Genomic DNA, 14,143 nt, shown 5'->3' on the forward strand with positions numbered 1-14,143 from the left:
CCGTCTCGCCTAACCGACATCCCCTTTCGCTTGAAAGGGCTCAAAAACACAAACTCATTTTCAACAGCTTTGCCAAGCAGCGTTGTCCAATGGAACACCCAGACGTCCACACCAAATTGGGAGTTGTGTGTTGTGGAAAGCCGCTGTAGATCAAGCTTAAGCTCCACCATTGGGAGAAATCAAGAGTGAATTTTTCAGGAGACCAACGAACATTCTTGTTTTTCCTTTGAAGACGTTTCGCTTCTCATCCAAGAAGTTTCTTCAATTTTGACTGGATGGTGGGGAATGGAAGGATTTATATTCCTTGCAGGTCATTTGCATTCTTTTAGAGCAGGGTTGTCAAACTGCCGGCCCGTGGGCTGGATGTGTCATGGCGAAACCGCGCCCACCCCATTGCCAGCAATGGAAAAAAAGTCGCGATATGTCACGACCTATTACGTGACTTCCGAATTTGACACTCCTGTTTTAATGAGTCCTTGAGGCCACTTGGAGGGCTCATTTGCCCCACTCAGATGGACCCTGAGAACACAGATAAACCTCCAAGTGGCCTCAACGACTCTCTAAGAGGAGGCAAATGACCAGCTGTCTGAAAGGAGTATAAATCCTTCCCTTCCCCACCATCCAGTCAGAGCTGAAGAAGCTTCTAGGACAGTGGTTCTCAACCTTTTTAATGCCGCGACCCCAACCGGTCGTAAGTCGAGGACTAAACCGGTCGTAAGTCGAGGACTAAACCGGTCGTAAGTCGAGGACTACCCAACCGGTCGTAAGTCGAGGACTTTCCCTGCCCGGGAGCGCCGCACATGCGTGGTTCCGCCCCCTGCGCCGGCCGAGGAGTAGCTGGCAAGTGGCAGAGACGGAGCAGGCCGACCACCAGCTGGCCCAGCCCAAGGGAGGTAAGGCACCCGCTGGAAAAGGGGAAAAAAATGGCGGACAAAAAAAATGGCGGACAGCCTTGCTTGGCGACCCCCGTGAAATGGTCGATCGACCCCAAATGGGGTCCCGACCCACAGGTTGAGAACCACTGTTCTAGGATGAGAAGCGAAACGTCTTCAAAGAAAAAACAAGACCTGGATTGACTGAGAATCTCAAATCCAGAGTGAAGATCACTAGGACCAAGTCAGGCAGTAGGAGACCGAATCGATCAAGGAATGGTGCAAACTTACATTTGACGGTGATCTGGGCCACCGCTTCAATGACACCCAGGCTAGACATGGCGACACACGTGTAGTTGGCGGAGTCTTTGACGTCGGTCAACTCAAGGACGTTGCGTCCCACCGGCATGTCGTCCTCTGGCGTCAAATCTTCGGCCCCCTGCATCCATTTGACGTACGGCATAGGCGAGCCCACCGCCACGCAGGTGATGTTCACGTTCCCGCCCGGCATGATCTCGTGGCTGGTGGGCGGGATGGAGAACCGGGGAGCCACGCGCCGCACTGCGGACGAAATGCACAGCGGTAACAAAACAAAACGGGAAAAAAAAGGGGAAAAAAAGGAGGAGAAAAAAAGAGAGAAGAAAAATAAAAATAAAAGATAAAGAGGGAAAGGGGGACAAAAAGAGCAGAAGAGAATTTAAATAACAGGTGGGGCTGGCATTACTTGTAAGTTCCTTCATTATTATTTTTTTCAAAATTAAAAAAAGGCTGAAATTAAAAAATTATCGGAATGCTAAAGAAATCAATCAAGAAATGGGGGGAAGGGGAAATAAACAGAACTTCGAAAAGAATTTACTTTCACAAACGATATATATAGAGAATATAGACATCAAAGCAATATTTCATAGCAACAGAGTTCCAATGATCAGTTTGAGACCTGTCATCACAGCACAAATATAGACACAAAAATTTATTAGCAATTTCTCATCTTTGGAAAAAGCAAAGAGAGGGCACAAGCGCGTCCGGACGGGGGTCCCTCGTACATCTTGGCATATGGGGGGGGGGTTCCATTTCTCACCACCCCAACCCTGAGGGGCACCAACTTGCAAGATGAAAATGTGGGATTTGGCCTGTATTCCCTTTAAAATCTGGATCCTGGTTTAGGGAAGAGATAAAAATCCTGGATAAACAATGGGGGGAGGGGGGCTCCGTCAAAGCCCACCCCCTAAAATAAAAAAAAATTGAAGACGGGGAGAATGGCTTTTTACAAGTTAGTCCTCAACTTAACCACCATTCGTTTAGTGACCGTGCTAAGTTACAACGGCACTGGAAAAGGTGACTTACGACTATTTTCCACACTTACGCCCGTTGCGGCATTCCCTATTCCAGGGGTAGGCAACCTGGGCTCTTTTATGACTCGTGGACTTCAATTCCCAGAATTCCTGAGACAGCATGGCTCAGCTTGGAAACCTCTCCCTGTCCCCTCAGCATGGCTGGCTCAGGAATTCTGGGAGTTGAAGTCCACGAGTCATAAAAGGGCCTAGTTTGAAGACCCCTGCGCTAAAGGTACAAACCAGCAGTTCCACCAGATGTAGAGTTGGTCTATAGCAGGGGTGGGGAACCTTGGCTCTTTTATGACTCGTGGACTTCAACTCCCAGAATTCCTGAGCCAGCCATGCTGAGGGGAAAGGGAGAGCTTTCCAAGCTGAGCCATGCTGGCTCAGGAATTCTGGGAGTTGAAGTCCACGAGTCATAAAAGAGCCAAGGTTGCCTACCCCCTGCCCTATGGTCATGTGATCACAATTCGGACGCTTGGCAACTGGTTCGTATTTACGACGGTCGCAGCGTCCCGGGGGAGCGGTCACGTGATCCCCTCTTTGCGACCTTCTGACTTGCAAAGTCCACCAGGAAGCCGGAGTCACTTAACAACCGTCTTAGTAACTTAATAACCTCAGCGATTCGCTTTAACAACGGTGGCGAGGAAGATCGTAAAATGGGGGGGAAAAAAGTCACATAAGAACTGTCTGGCTTAGCAGCAGAAATGTTGAGCTCAATTTTTGAGGTGTTTTGATAAATTCCCATCGGTACATCTAAAATGTGGGAGGCCAGATTTTTCAGACAGCAAACATTTCTTTGTTCTAGATGTCCATTGTTGGGGAAGCGATGATAAAACAGCTGTGTTTCACATCTGGATAGCCAGTCCTCCTTGAGGGTTATGCAGATAGCCCTTAAGTTACTACCATTCATTTAATGCAGGGATCTTCAAACTTGGCCACTGTAAGACTTGTGGACTTCAACTCCCAGAATTCCTCAGCCAGCCCTGGCTGGCTGAGGAATTCTGGGAGTTGAAGTCCAGAAGTCTTACAGTGGCCAGGTTTGAAGACCCCTGATTTAGTGACTGTTTAAGTTACAGCAATATTGGAAAAAAGTGGCTTACAACCGGTCCTCACATTTACAACCATCGTAGCATTCCCCGTGGACATATGATCAAAATTTGGGGACCTGACAATGATGGTTTACGATGGTTGCAATGTTCTAGGCTCACCTGATCATCATTTGTGACCTTCCTTAACCAGCTTCCAGCAAATCAAGTCAATGGGGAAAGCTGGACCTCCTTAACAATCCAGCTTAATGTTAAATGATTCACTTAGTAACTCCATGGATTTGCTAAGCGACCATGGGGGGAAAAAGCTGCTAAAATCAGGCAGGATTAACCATCTTGCTTAGCAATGGAAATCCTGGCCATGAGATTGTGGTCGTAAGCCGAGGACAACCTGCAGTCTTTCTCACAGCCAGGCTGCCCTTGTGACCAGATGCAAAAATGGACCCAAAAGGGCTGAAATCCTTTACAGCTTGTCCTCATTTAGTGACCACCGTTCGCACCAGCAACTCGGTCACTAAACAAGATGGCAACTGCGCTTGTGATCTGACTGCAGCTCTCCTTTGCTTTACAGACCCGCAAAGGTGGTAACTTTGGGCCTGGAACTGGTCATTATCCTGTGAAATTTCATCAGGGTCGTAGCTGCAATTGGCCGCTAAACAAGACAGCAGCTAAACCAGGATGACCTGTAACTATGATTAAAGCTAGGCGCTCCTAAGAGACTATCGTGCTGAAATGCTCGCCGGTGGCAAAAATCAAGGTGAGCAGGTGAGGATAGCGGGCCTTGCTCCCTAGAGGTACCCCAAATTTAGTCCGAAAAAAAATGGAAGAGAATGCATAAAGAAGGGAGGGGTGGGGCGAGCTCTCTCCCCTTCCCCACCCACCCACTCACCACCCCCAATAAGGAGGAGAAGCTTCGACAAGAAGGCCGCGTACGGGAAAGGAAACAAAAAAAAAAAGATAAAAAGATGAGAAACTCTAATCAAATTTTTGTGGTTTTGGGTTATATACACCCTAACGAAGCTTCTTGGAAAAATCTGACATGATTCCATTGATAGATGCAGCTTTCGGAGGTCATGCAAAAGGAGAAGCACAAGAGGAGAGAAAGAGGAAGAAGAGGGAGAGAGAGAGAGAGAGAGAGAGAGAGAGAGAGAGAGAGAGAGAGAGAGAGAGAGAGGAGGTGTAGAACAGTGGAAGTTATTCAATGGGCTGCTAGCAAACGCCCATGAGGTTCGGGGGGAAAAATGGGGTGGGGTGGGGGGGAAATTAGAGAGAGACAGAGAGGTTTGGGGTACAGGGGAACCCACTTTTAAAATGCTGCATACTCTGTTTCTAGCTGATGTGATCCAATGTGCTGATCTAACATTGGCACATCGCAGCCCTGCCAGAATTATAATCATAATCATAACAATAATCATAACAATAAAAGAGAATTCGTAAGGATCAAAAAAAGGGGGAAGGACACGGAAAAGGAAACGGACACAGGGCAAGGGGGAGGGGGGGGGAAACGAGAAATCACACAAAATGACCACAGTGGGTGTTGCATGCAGATGCACCTCGCCGGAGGGATGATCGGGATGGGAGAGAGAAAGCACTGTTTCATGTGGATCCATTTTTCGCACACACAAGCACACACACACACGCACAACTGCACACCAAAAAAAGATGGGCTAATGCTGTCCGCTAACTCTACAATTGTAAAAGAGGGTTCAGGAACACGTTCAACATTTTATAGGGACCAGCCATATTTATATTTATTTATCTTTTCTTTCCGCTGTCTGACTCCTTCTGGGTTTTCCTGTTGATTGGGACTGGAGAAGAGTCCCTTGTCCTGCCCTGAAATAAGCCTTGGTTTAATCCTAGCCAAATTCTGGATATCTTCAGGTTCTGAAAAGAATGGGACGGTGCTGCCTGTAAAGCACGTGTCACTCTAACCAGGGTTTAATCAAAGGTAAATGATGGCATTCGCATTATCCGTGAAGGAAGGAAAGATCCGAGAGCTGAGCAGGTGGCCTCCATCAAACCAGGATGGCTGGGTTGCTACAAACATTTTCGCAACTAAGGTGTCGATAAATTAAGTTGTGGAAGGACCAGTTTCTATTGATTTAATCTTCCTTTTTGTGCAAAGCTAGCTGGGAATGGCCTTGAGTGACAGGAGGAAAGCAAAGCAACATTAGATAAGAGGTGGCTGAACTCTGGTTAGATAAGAAGCGTGGGGATCTTGGTGATGTTCTCTGAGCTTGCTTGCTTTCTTGCAGACCTTTCACGACCATACCAGGTAACATCATCAGTCCATGAAGGGTGTCTGTTTATATGCTCTGTTTGTATACTAGAGGTGTTTGAGCCCCGGTCAAAAAAGTAATTGAGTAAGTGCCTGGGGCACACACCCCTCCTGGTTCACGTGAAGATTAAGGAATGGGGGGGGGGAAGCACATTCAAGGTGCTTTTATTACACCTGTTACAATCAAAGTGGTCCTGATCTAGATGGTACTATATGGTTCCTAGCCTGGTCTACCTTGTAGGGCTGTTGTTGCAGGCAACACTGAACTAGAGGGCTTCATTCCTCACTAAAACCAAGGCATTTTCCCTCCATGTTCTAAAGTCACTGCTTTCCACTCTGGGAGATGAAATGGAGACTCACACCAAGGTCTGGAAACCTTTCTTAGTTCTTTGATTTCTTTCTTATCTGAATGTAACTCCAGGAAGGAGAGAGAAAGAGAAAGAAAAAGAAAAAGAGAAAGAGGGAAGGAAGGAAGGAAGGAAGGAAGGAAGGAAGGAAGACATGGTACAAAATAGAGTCACAAGTAAACAGTGCCACCCATATATATGATCAATGAAACGGAGAGACCGAAAGGAAGGAAATTGGTGGAAGGCTTGCTGAGGGACGAGGGGTTTGAAAAAAGGCATATAAGGAAAGGGAGTGAACTCAAGAGAGGGAACAAAGCAAATGGAAGAGAAGGGGAAAGAGAAATATCCAAGCGAAGAGGTAAGGTTTACTCTGCAAAAGGCATCAAAACGGCAAAACAAGGCAGGTAGAAATGCAAACACCGGAGTATTTATTATTAAAACAGAAGAAAACAACAAAATCAAAATGAATATTGGAAGGAAGGAAGGAAGGAAGGAAGGAAGGAAGGAAGGAAGGAAGGAAGGAAGGAAGGAAGGAAGGAANGGAAGGAAAGAGAAGAGACAACAAAAAGGGTGGAAGGATGGTGGGAGGGAGAAAAGAAGGAAGGAAGGAAGAAAGGAAGGAAAGTGAAGAGAAAACAAAAAGGGTGGAAGGATGGTGGGAGGGAGAAAAGAAGGAAGGAAGGAAGGAAAGAGAAGAGACAACAAAAAGGGTGGAAGGATGGTGGGAGGGAGAAAAGAAGGAAGGAAGGAAGGAAGGAAGGAAGGAAGGAAGGAAGGAAGGAAGGAAGGAAAGAGAAGAGAAAACAAAAAGGGAGGAAGGAAGGAGGGAGGGAGAAAAGAAGGAAGGAAGGAAGGAAGGAAGGAAGGAAGGAAGGAAGGAAGGAAGGAAGGAAGGAAAAGGGAAAACGAAAAAGGTGGAAGGATGATGGGAAGAAAGGAAGGAGGGAGCGAGGAAGAAAAAAGAAAGGAAAAGGAGGGAAGGAGAAGAAAGAAGAAAATAAAGAATGGGGAAGGTACAAAGGAAGGAGAAGAAAGGAAGAAAAGAGGGAGGAAGGAAAAGGAGGGAAGGAAGGGAAAGGAAAGAAACAAACAAAGGAAGGGAAAGGAAGAAGGGGAGAGACGAAGGGAGGGAGGAAAAGGAGGGAAGGAAGGTGAAGGAAGGGAGGGAGGGAGGAAGTTCAAATCAGACTTAAAAAAAAAAAAAAAGAAAAGAAATTGGCAAACCATGGTTCAAACAAGCCAGTCCTGTGAATCGAAGTCTGAAGGGGAGTCCAATCCTCCTTGCCAGGTGGGGGTGAGGAAGGGAGGGGGCTGCTTTCACCACAAGGGAGGGAGAAAATGGCCACTTTTTGGGGGGAGGGTGTAACCATCCGAAGTCTCCTCTCTTTTTTTATGGAGTGCATCGTAGAACAAAGCCTTTGTAAGGGGAAAGCCTTAACGCCAAAGCTGGAGGATTGCAGTTTGCGCTAAAATTGGCAACGAAAGCGACATCCAAGGGGCGGCCTCAGACTGAATAAAGCTATTTTTTTTTTGTTGGTTTGCTTTTAAGAAGCAGCTTTCCTTCCTGATGCTCAAATCCCGTCCTCTCCCTTTGTGCCTGTCCTATTTTCACATTTCTAAATTTTAAAGTTGTCTTTCTCATACGGCCATTTACAGCAGGGGTCCTCAACTTCGGCCATTTTAAGACTTGTGGACTTCAATTCCCAGAATTCCTCAGCCAGCAAAGCTGGCTGAGGAATTCTGGGAGTTGAAGTCCACAAGTCTTAAAGTGGCCAAGGTCGAGGACCCCTGATTTACAGGTAGTTCTCAAATTATGGCCATTGGCTTAGCCACCCGTTCCAAATTATGACGGGTGCCGGGGAAAAAAAAAAAAGATTTACATTACCTCAGGATCACGTGATCACCATTTATAATTTCCCCAGGGGCTTCCCACAAGCAAGTCAATAGGAGAAGCCATATTTTCTTCATGACTGTGGTGATTGGCTTAAGAACCAAAGCTAAAAGCTCGTAAAATTCAGGCACGACTCACTTAATGACTGCATGGCTTAGGGACAGACATTCAGGTCGTACGTCGAGAACGGCCTGTCCCCCAACTTCCTTTTAAACTTGGATTCCTCTAACGTTTTTCACTCATTCCCAGTTTAATCCATTTTCCATCTTTCTACAAATAGACCGAGACGTAGAACTTGTTACTATAAGCTATTTCCCCCGCCCATTAAACCAAGGTTTAAACTAACCAGGCTTGACATGATCTGTCAATGCAGTGGTTAAGTCTATCACCGGTTCGGCTTTCTCATTTAAGGGAAAAGGGACACTCATTAATCCTTATTCCTGGCAACATTTAGCGGAACGCAATGTTTGATATGTCAAGATTGCGTTTATCAAGCCCCATTTAGCGACCATTTAAACGCATGGAGCAAGGGTTGCCAGTGAGTTTTAGACACAATGCAGAGTTAATACAGGTAGTCCTCGACTTACAACAGTACATTTAGTGACTGTTCGAAGTTACGGAACTGAAAGAAGTGACTTACGACCGTTTTTCACACTTACAACCATTGCAGCATTCCCGTGGCCACGTGATCAAAATTCAGACGCTTGGCAACTGGCATGTACTTAGGACAGTTGCAGTGTCCCCGGGGGGGAGATCATGTGATCCTCTTTGGCGACCTTCTCACAAAGTCAATGGGGAAGCCAGTTTCACTTAACAACTGTGTTACTAACTTAACAACTGCAGCGATTCACTTAACAACTGTGGCAAGAAAGATCGTAAAATGGTGCATTCTATTCTATTCTATTTATTCTATTCTATATTATTTATTCTCTATGTTTTATTCTATATTCTATATTCTATATTCTATATTCTATATTCTATTCTATTCTATTCTATTCTATTCTATTCTATTCCTTCTGAGTTTCCTTTGGTGGATTTGCCTTAACATAAACCAACCGAATCCAGATCAAATGATAAATTGGCCAGTCCAGGTTCTCTGTGACTCTTTCATCCTTTGGAAAATCAAAACACGGCCAGCTCTTATGGAGCAAAAGACCACTCCTCAAAAGGAGATGAAATCTGGACGGATCCTAAATTTGATTTACGCTTAGGTTACTACCTCTGGTCAGTCCTGCAACTCCATTTGAGCATCAGTTTTAGAGGAGAGAAGGGAATAAGGACATGCCAGTCCAAGATTTACAACAACAGGGAATCCTGGATTTAGGACCGTATAATGGAGCCTGCCCATCATGGCTGTAAGTCGTGATGACTGTAAAACTGATCGGTCACGCAAAGGATCCAGTTGGATGACCTTTTGGGTGGCGGTCATTAAATGAATGCTTGCAGTCGTCAAGTGAACCCATCGTTTGTTGAAATTGGAAGGAAATATTTGGTTTTCGGGCAAAGCTGCCGTAAAACACAGTCACATGACCGTGGGACATGCCAAATGGTCGTAAACACATCCAGAGTTGCCAACCAACTGAAGTTGAGTCACGAGGCCACGTCAGAACTATTAATCCAGGTGGTTAAGTACTCTCAGGTAGCACCATTCAAACTTGGAGCAGTCACTAAGAGACCAAGTCGTAAGTTGAGGACTATCTAGAATAGGGGTCCCCAACCCCCGGTTCATGGACCGGTACCAGACCATGGGCATGCCAGCAACCGATCCGCACAAACAAGCGAAGCCCTATCCGTGGGATGCAGGCAGCACACAAAACCATGCACACTCCAGTCTCTCCACGGAACCGGTCCCTGGTGCCCAAAAGGTTGAGGACCTCTGGTCTAGAAAACACGGATTGCGTTAGAGCAGATATTACCAGGAATAAGGAGACAAAGACACACGTCTCTTGTAAAGGAGAATATGGGTAGCTCAGGGTTGACACGAGGGGTCCTGGCTGCTCTCTGAGCGTGGCGGTTTTCTCGCAGACGTTTCATGACCCAACTAGGTAACCTCATCAGTGCTAGAAGGGAGTGTGGGGTTTGCTCTCAAACCTTTCTAGCACTGATGAAGTTACCTAGTCAGGTCATGAAAGATCTGCAAGGAAAGAGCCGAGCTCAGAGAGGCCCAAGGACCCCACATGTTTCTTGCTAACCTGAAACTACCTCCTTAGGTCCTTTGGTGGATCTGGGGTTCCACCTAGCCCAGAGGTAGGCAACCTTGGCTCTTTTATGACTCGTGGACTTCAACTCCCAGAATTCCTCAGCCAGCTATGCTGGCTGAGGAATTCTGGGAGTTGAAGTCCACGAGTCATAAAAGAGCCAAAGTTGCCTACCCCTGACTTAGCCTGTTTCCATCAAGGAGAATCCTTCTGGCTTGAGATCCTCAAAACGAGGTGTCCTACATTGGAAAAGACTTCTCCTGGAGCAGCGTTAAAAAGATCAAGCGGTCACAGGAAGCAGGACGGGATGCAAGCTTGCATTCACAAACCTGGTTCTAGAACAACAGAGTGTCAGCATCCAGCCGCCTCTTGTCCTTAACACTGGAACCTCAAGATGGATCTGGAAAGCAAATTCTGAGGACCACGATCTTCCACGACCCCCTCCTCCCGCCAGATACAGGGCGTCCTCGACTTACAACCGTTCGTTTAGCGACCGTTCCAAGTTACAACGGCACTGAAAAAAGGGGACTTAGGACCGTTTTTCACACTGACCACTCTTGCAGCATCCCCCGTGGTGAAGTGATCAAAATTGGCTAACTGGCTCTTATTTATGACGGTTGCAATTTCCCGTGTGTGTGTGTGTGTGACGTGATCCGCTTTTGCGACCTTCTGGCCCGCAAAGTCAATGGATTCACTTCACAACTGTGTTACTAACTGAATGACTGCAGTGCCTGGCTTAACAGCCGCGGCAAGAAAGGTCATAAAATGGGGGCAAAGCCCACTTAACCAGTGTCTCACTTAGCAACGGAAAGTTGGGCCTCAGCTGTGGTCGTAAGTCAAGGACTGCCTGTACGTAGAATTTGCAGCTGGTTGGAGAGGGGAGGATAAGATTGCCGGGGGGGGGGGGAGAAAGGCAGAGGCAGGAGATCCCACTTAATTAAAAAATGTTGGTCCCTTCAGACCCCGAACCACGTTTCAAAATAAGCCACAGTTAAAAAGCAGGAAGGACGGTGAGGGCAGGCGAGGGAAAAGAAACAGGGTCGGTGGAATAAAGGCAAGAGCAGAAACGTGACGTTAATTTCGCTCAATCCAACAAGCAAAGAGGTTTGTCTTTTGTTGGTGTATGTGTTTGTGTGTGTGCTTTTTTTAATAAAAAAAATCAATCAAAATTAAACCATGAATTGGGGGGGGGGGGAGAAAAGAAAAGAAGGAGGTGATCCGTTGAAAGCATCAAAGGAAACCAAATGGCATTAAAACATTTTTGACACTCAGCAAGCTGCTACTTTGAATGAGGTGAGAAGTTTTACTGGCATTTTGGTGAGAAGACAGGGGTCTTGCCCCAAAAATGGGGACGGGAAAGGAGAAGAGGGTCCAAAATAAACGTACAGCCTCCACATAATTCTGATGGTGGTTAGATTACACCTGTCCTCTTCCTGTTAGGCAGGTTGCGTGCATCATTTTGTGGGTACAATTCAATGGGGTTTTTTTTAAAAAAAGCTAGTTAGGACCAAACTCCTGGGCGCAGAATTGCTTTCCCCCCCTTTTTTCTCCTTAATTCATCCAAAGGAACAAAAAAATTCCGCTGACTCCTTGCTCTATTCTCAGAATCGTTTTTTTCCTTCGTTTAGGACAGGGGTAGGCAACCTTGGCTCTTTTATGACTCGTGGACTTCAACTCCCAGAATTCCTGAGCCAGCCACGCTGAGGAGAAATGGAGAGGTTTCCATGCTGAGCCATGCTGGCTCAGGAATTCTGGGAGTTGAAGTCCACGAGTCATAAAAGAGCCAAGGTGGCCTACCCCTGGTTTAGGATGTATGAATTTGGGGTTGATTTCAACTTCAACCTTCACAGAAGTGTGAAGTTTGTGTGTGTGGGTCGGCCTATGCAGGGGGGGGGGGAGGGAGGGATTAATTTAAAGTCTAAATGTTAAAAGGCTGATTTTTGCAAGATGGATGGCAAAAAAACCACCCAGTTTTATTTGGAGCTGCACCACCAAGGCCAGGATATTAGACATGGTGGCAACCTGCTTTGAAAAGAAAGGCGACCAGGTGTAATCTAAAATCTTTCCCCTAACCAAAAATAATAATTAAAAAGAACAAAAACAAAACAAAACACAGAAACAGCGATGCAAAAGAGGCGTTAAGACATAAGCAGGCACAGGTGTTTGATTTTTTGAAATCACAATAGCACAGTGTTCCTGCAGATTGTCCTTCAGGAATTTGGCGGGAGAATTCCCTAAAAGCTTGCGAGAAATCCTTCTGCAGAAACAGAGTGTTAATTTCACTTGATCCCCTCCCCCCCTTTTTTAAAGTGGAAATTGGACAGCAGAGGATTTATTTAAAACCAACAGAGGGTATATCCGCTTAGCCCGAACTATTTTTCCCCCCTCCTCTCTTTCTTTCTCTTTTTCGGTGCAAGTGTGTAGAAAAAGTTAGAAAGGAATTAGCAAAGGCTTTCCCTAGATCAAGGATCTCCAAATTTGGCAACTTTTGTGGACTTCAACTCCCAGAATTCCCCAGTCAGCATGTCTGGCTAGGGAATTCTGGGAGTTGAAGTCCACAAGTGTTAACAGAATGACCAAATAGCAGAGTTGAAAGGGACCTCGGAGATCTTCTAGTCCAACCCCCTGCTCAGGCAGGAGACCCTACACCAGGGGTAGGCAACCTTGGCTCTTTTATGACTCGTGGACTTCAACTCCCAGAATTCCCCAGTCAGCATGGCTGGATCAGGAATTCTGAGACTTGAAGTCCACCAGTCATAAAAGAGCCAAGGTTGCCTACCCCTGCCCTACACCATTTCAGACAAATGGCTGTCCAATCTTTTCTTAAAAACCTCCAGTGTTGGAGCATTCACAACTTCTGGAGGCAAGTTGTTCCACTGATTAATTGTTCTGTCAGGAAATTTCTCCTTAATTCCAAGTTGCTTCTCTCCTTAATTAGTTTCCATCCATTGCTTCTTGTCCTGCCTTTGGGTGCTTTGGAGAACAGGTTGCCAGCTTAAAAGTTGCCAACTTTGGAAACCCTTGCCTAAAATTGTTTGATTCTGTGCAGCGTACTGAGGGGAATCTGAAAAGAGTGGCCTGCCATTATCCCGCCACTTATGAAATTCTAGATATCTCCCTCAGTATCAGGGTTTAGATGAGACAGGGAAGAAAGAAAATCAAGGTTTTCTCAGGTTTTGAAGTGGAAAAATGGCCAGTAGGTAAATAAGTTTTTTTTTTAATTATTAAAAAAATAAAAACTTGATCCAATAAAGAAAACAGAAGGAATACTAGGGTGGAAATGGATTTTATTTAGAGCAGGGTTAATCAAATTTGACAACTTTAAGATGGGTGAACTTCAACTCCAAGAATTCCCCAGCCAGCCATGCTGGCTGGGGAATTCTGGGAGTTGAAGTCCACTCATCTTAAAGTCTTAAAGCCATGGAAACTCTGGTCCCAATTGTGCCTGTAAGTTGAGGACTACTTTTATGCAATTCAAGTTATTTACACAGCATTGTTGCAATGCACACAACATCGTTAGATGCCATCAAGTTGTCTTCTGGACGCTGATGTCCTATTGCAGAGGATGAATGGGTGAACTGATCTGCCTTTAAAGGAGACGCAGGATTTCTGTGGAAATCTGCAAACGGCGATAAAGATATTTCAGACTCAGCGTTTATCCTGATTTTTTTAAATAATGGAAATATTGGGCTGGGTTCATTCATAACCCCAGGACTGAAAACTGTTGGTTTGGTTTAGGGCACGTAATGTGTCGCGACGTATCGCAACTTTTTTCCCATTGCCGGCAATGGGGTGGGCGCGGTTTTGGTGACACCCCTGCTTTAGGGCCTTGTGGTTGACTCAACAAACCAGGATTAAACCGAATCTGCCTATAATTGGATTTTGCCATCCAAAAAAAACAGCAGTATGCAGCTGATTTGCCCAATTCCTGTTTTAGGCTGGTTAGTATCCTAGTCTTCAATTCTGTTTTCTTTAAATGAACTTCTCTATAAGCAAAAATGGAACGAAATGACTTAGAAAAAGTCTAGCTTTTCCAGGCAGGAAAGGAGTGGATTTGGGGTTGGGTTAGCTGCTAGACCCAAATGGCCTCATCTATCGCTTACTTAACATTACAACCAAAAGGAGAATCCTTGCTTATTAGGAATCCAGCTGAATAGCATGATTAACTATGATC

The 14,143-nt window shown here is 45.7% G+C and overlaps 1 protein-coding gene across 1 annotated transcript in view; it reads right to left on the reverse strand.

Annotated features, from left to right (window-relative positions):
- Positions 1 to 14,143, reverse strand: part of LOC107293530 (receptor-type tyrosine-protein phosphatase S-like) — a gene marked incomplete at both ends in the record, with an annotated part of 117,587 nt that overhangs the window by 84,261 nt on the left and 19,183 nt on the right. The window contains one exon of the mRNA XM_029285415.1: positions 1,164 to 1,433. Within this exon, the coding sequence (XP_029141248.1) occupies positions 1,164 to 1,433 (270 nt within the window). The remainder of the gene's footprint in view (positions 1 to 1,163; positions 1,434 to 14,143) is intronic.

This window comes from Protobothrops mucrosquamatus, unplaced genomic scaffold, assembly GCF_001527695.2.
Source record: "Protobothrops mucrosquamatus isolate PMUCROS unplaced genomic scaffold, P.Mucros_1.0 scaffold1642, whole genome shotgun sequence".
Classification (NCBI taxonomy): domain Eukaryota; kingdom Metazoa; phylum Chordata; class Lepidosauria; order Squamata; family Viperidae; genus Protobothrops; species Protobothrops mucrosquamatus.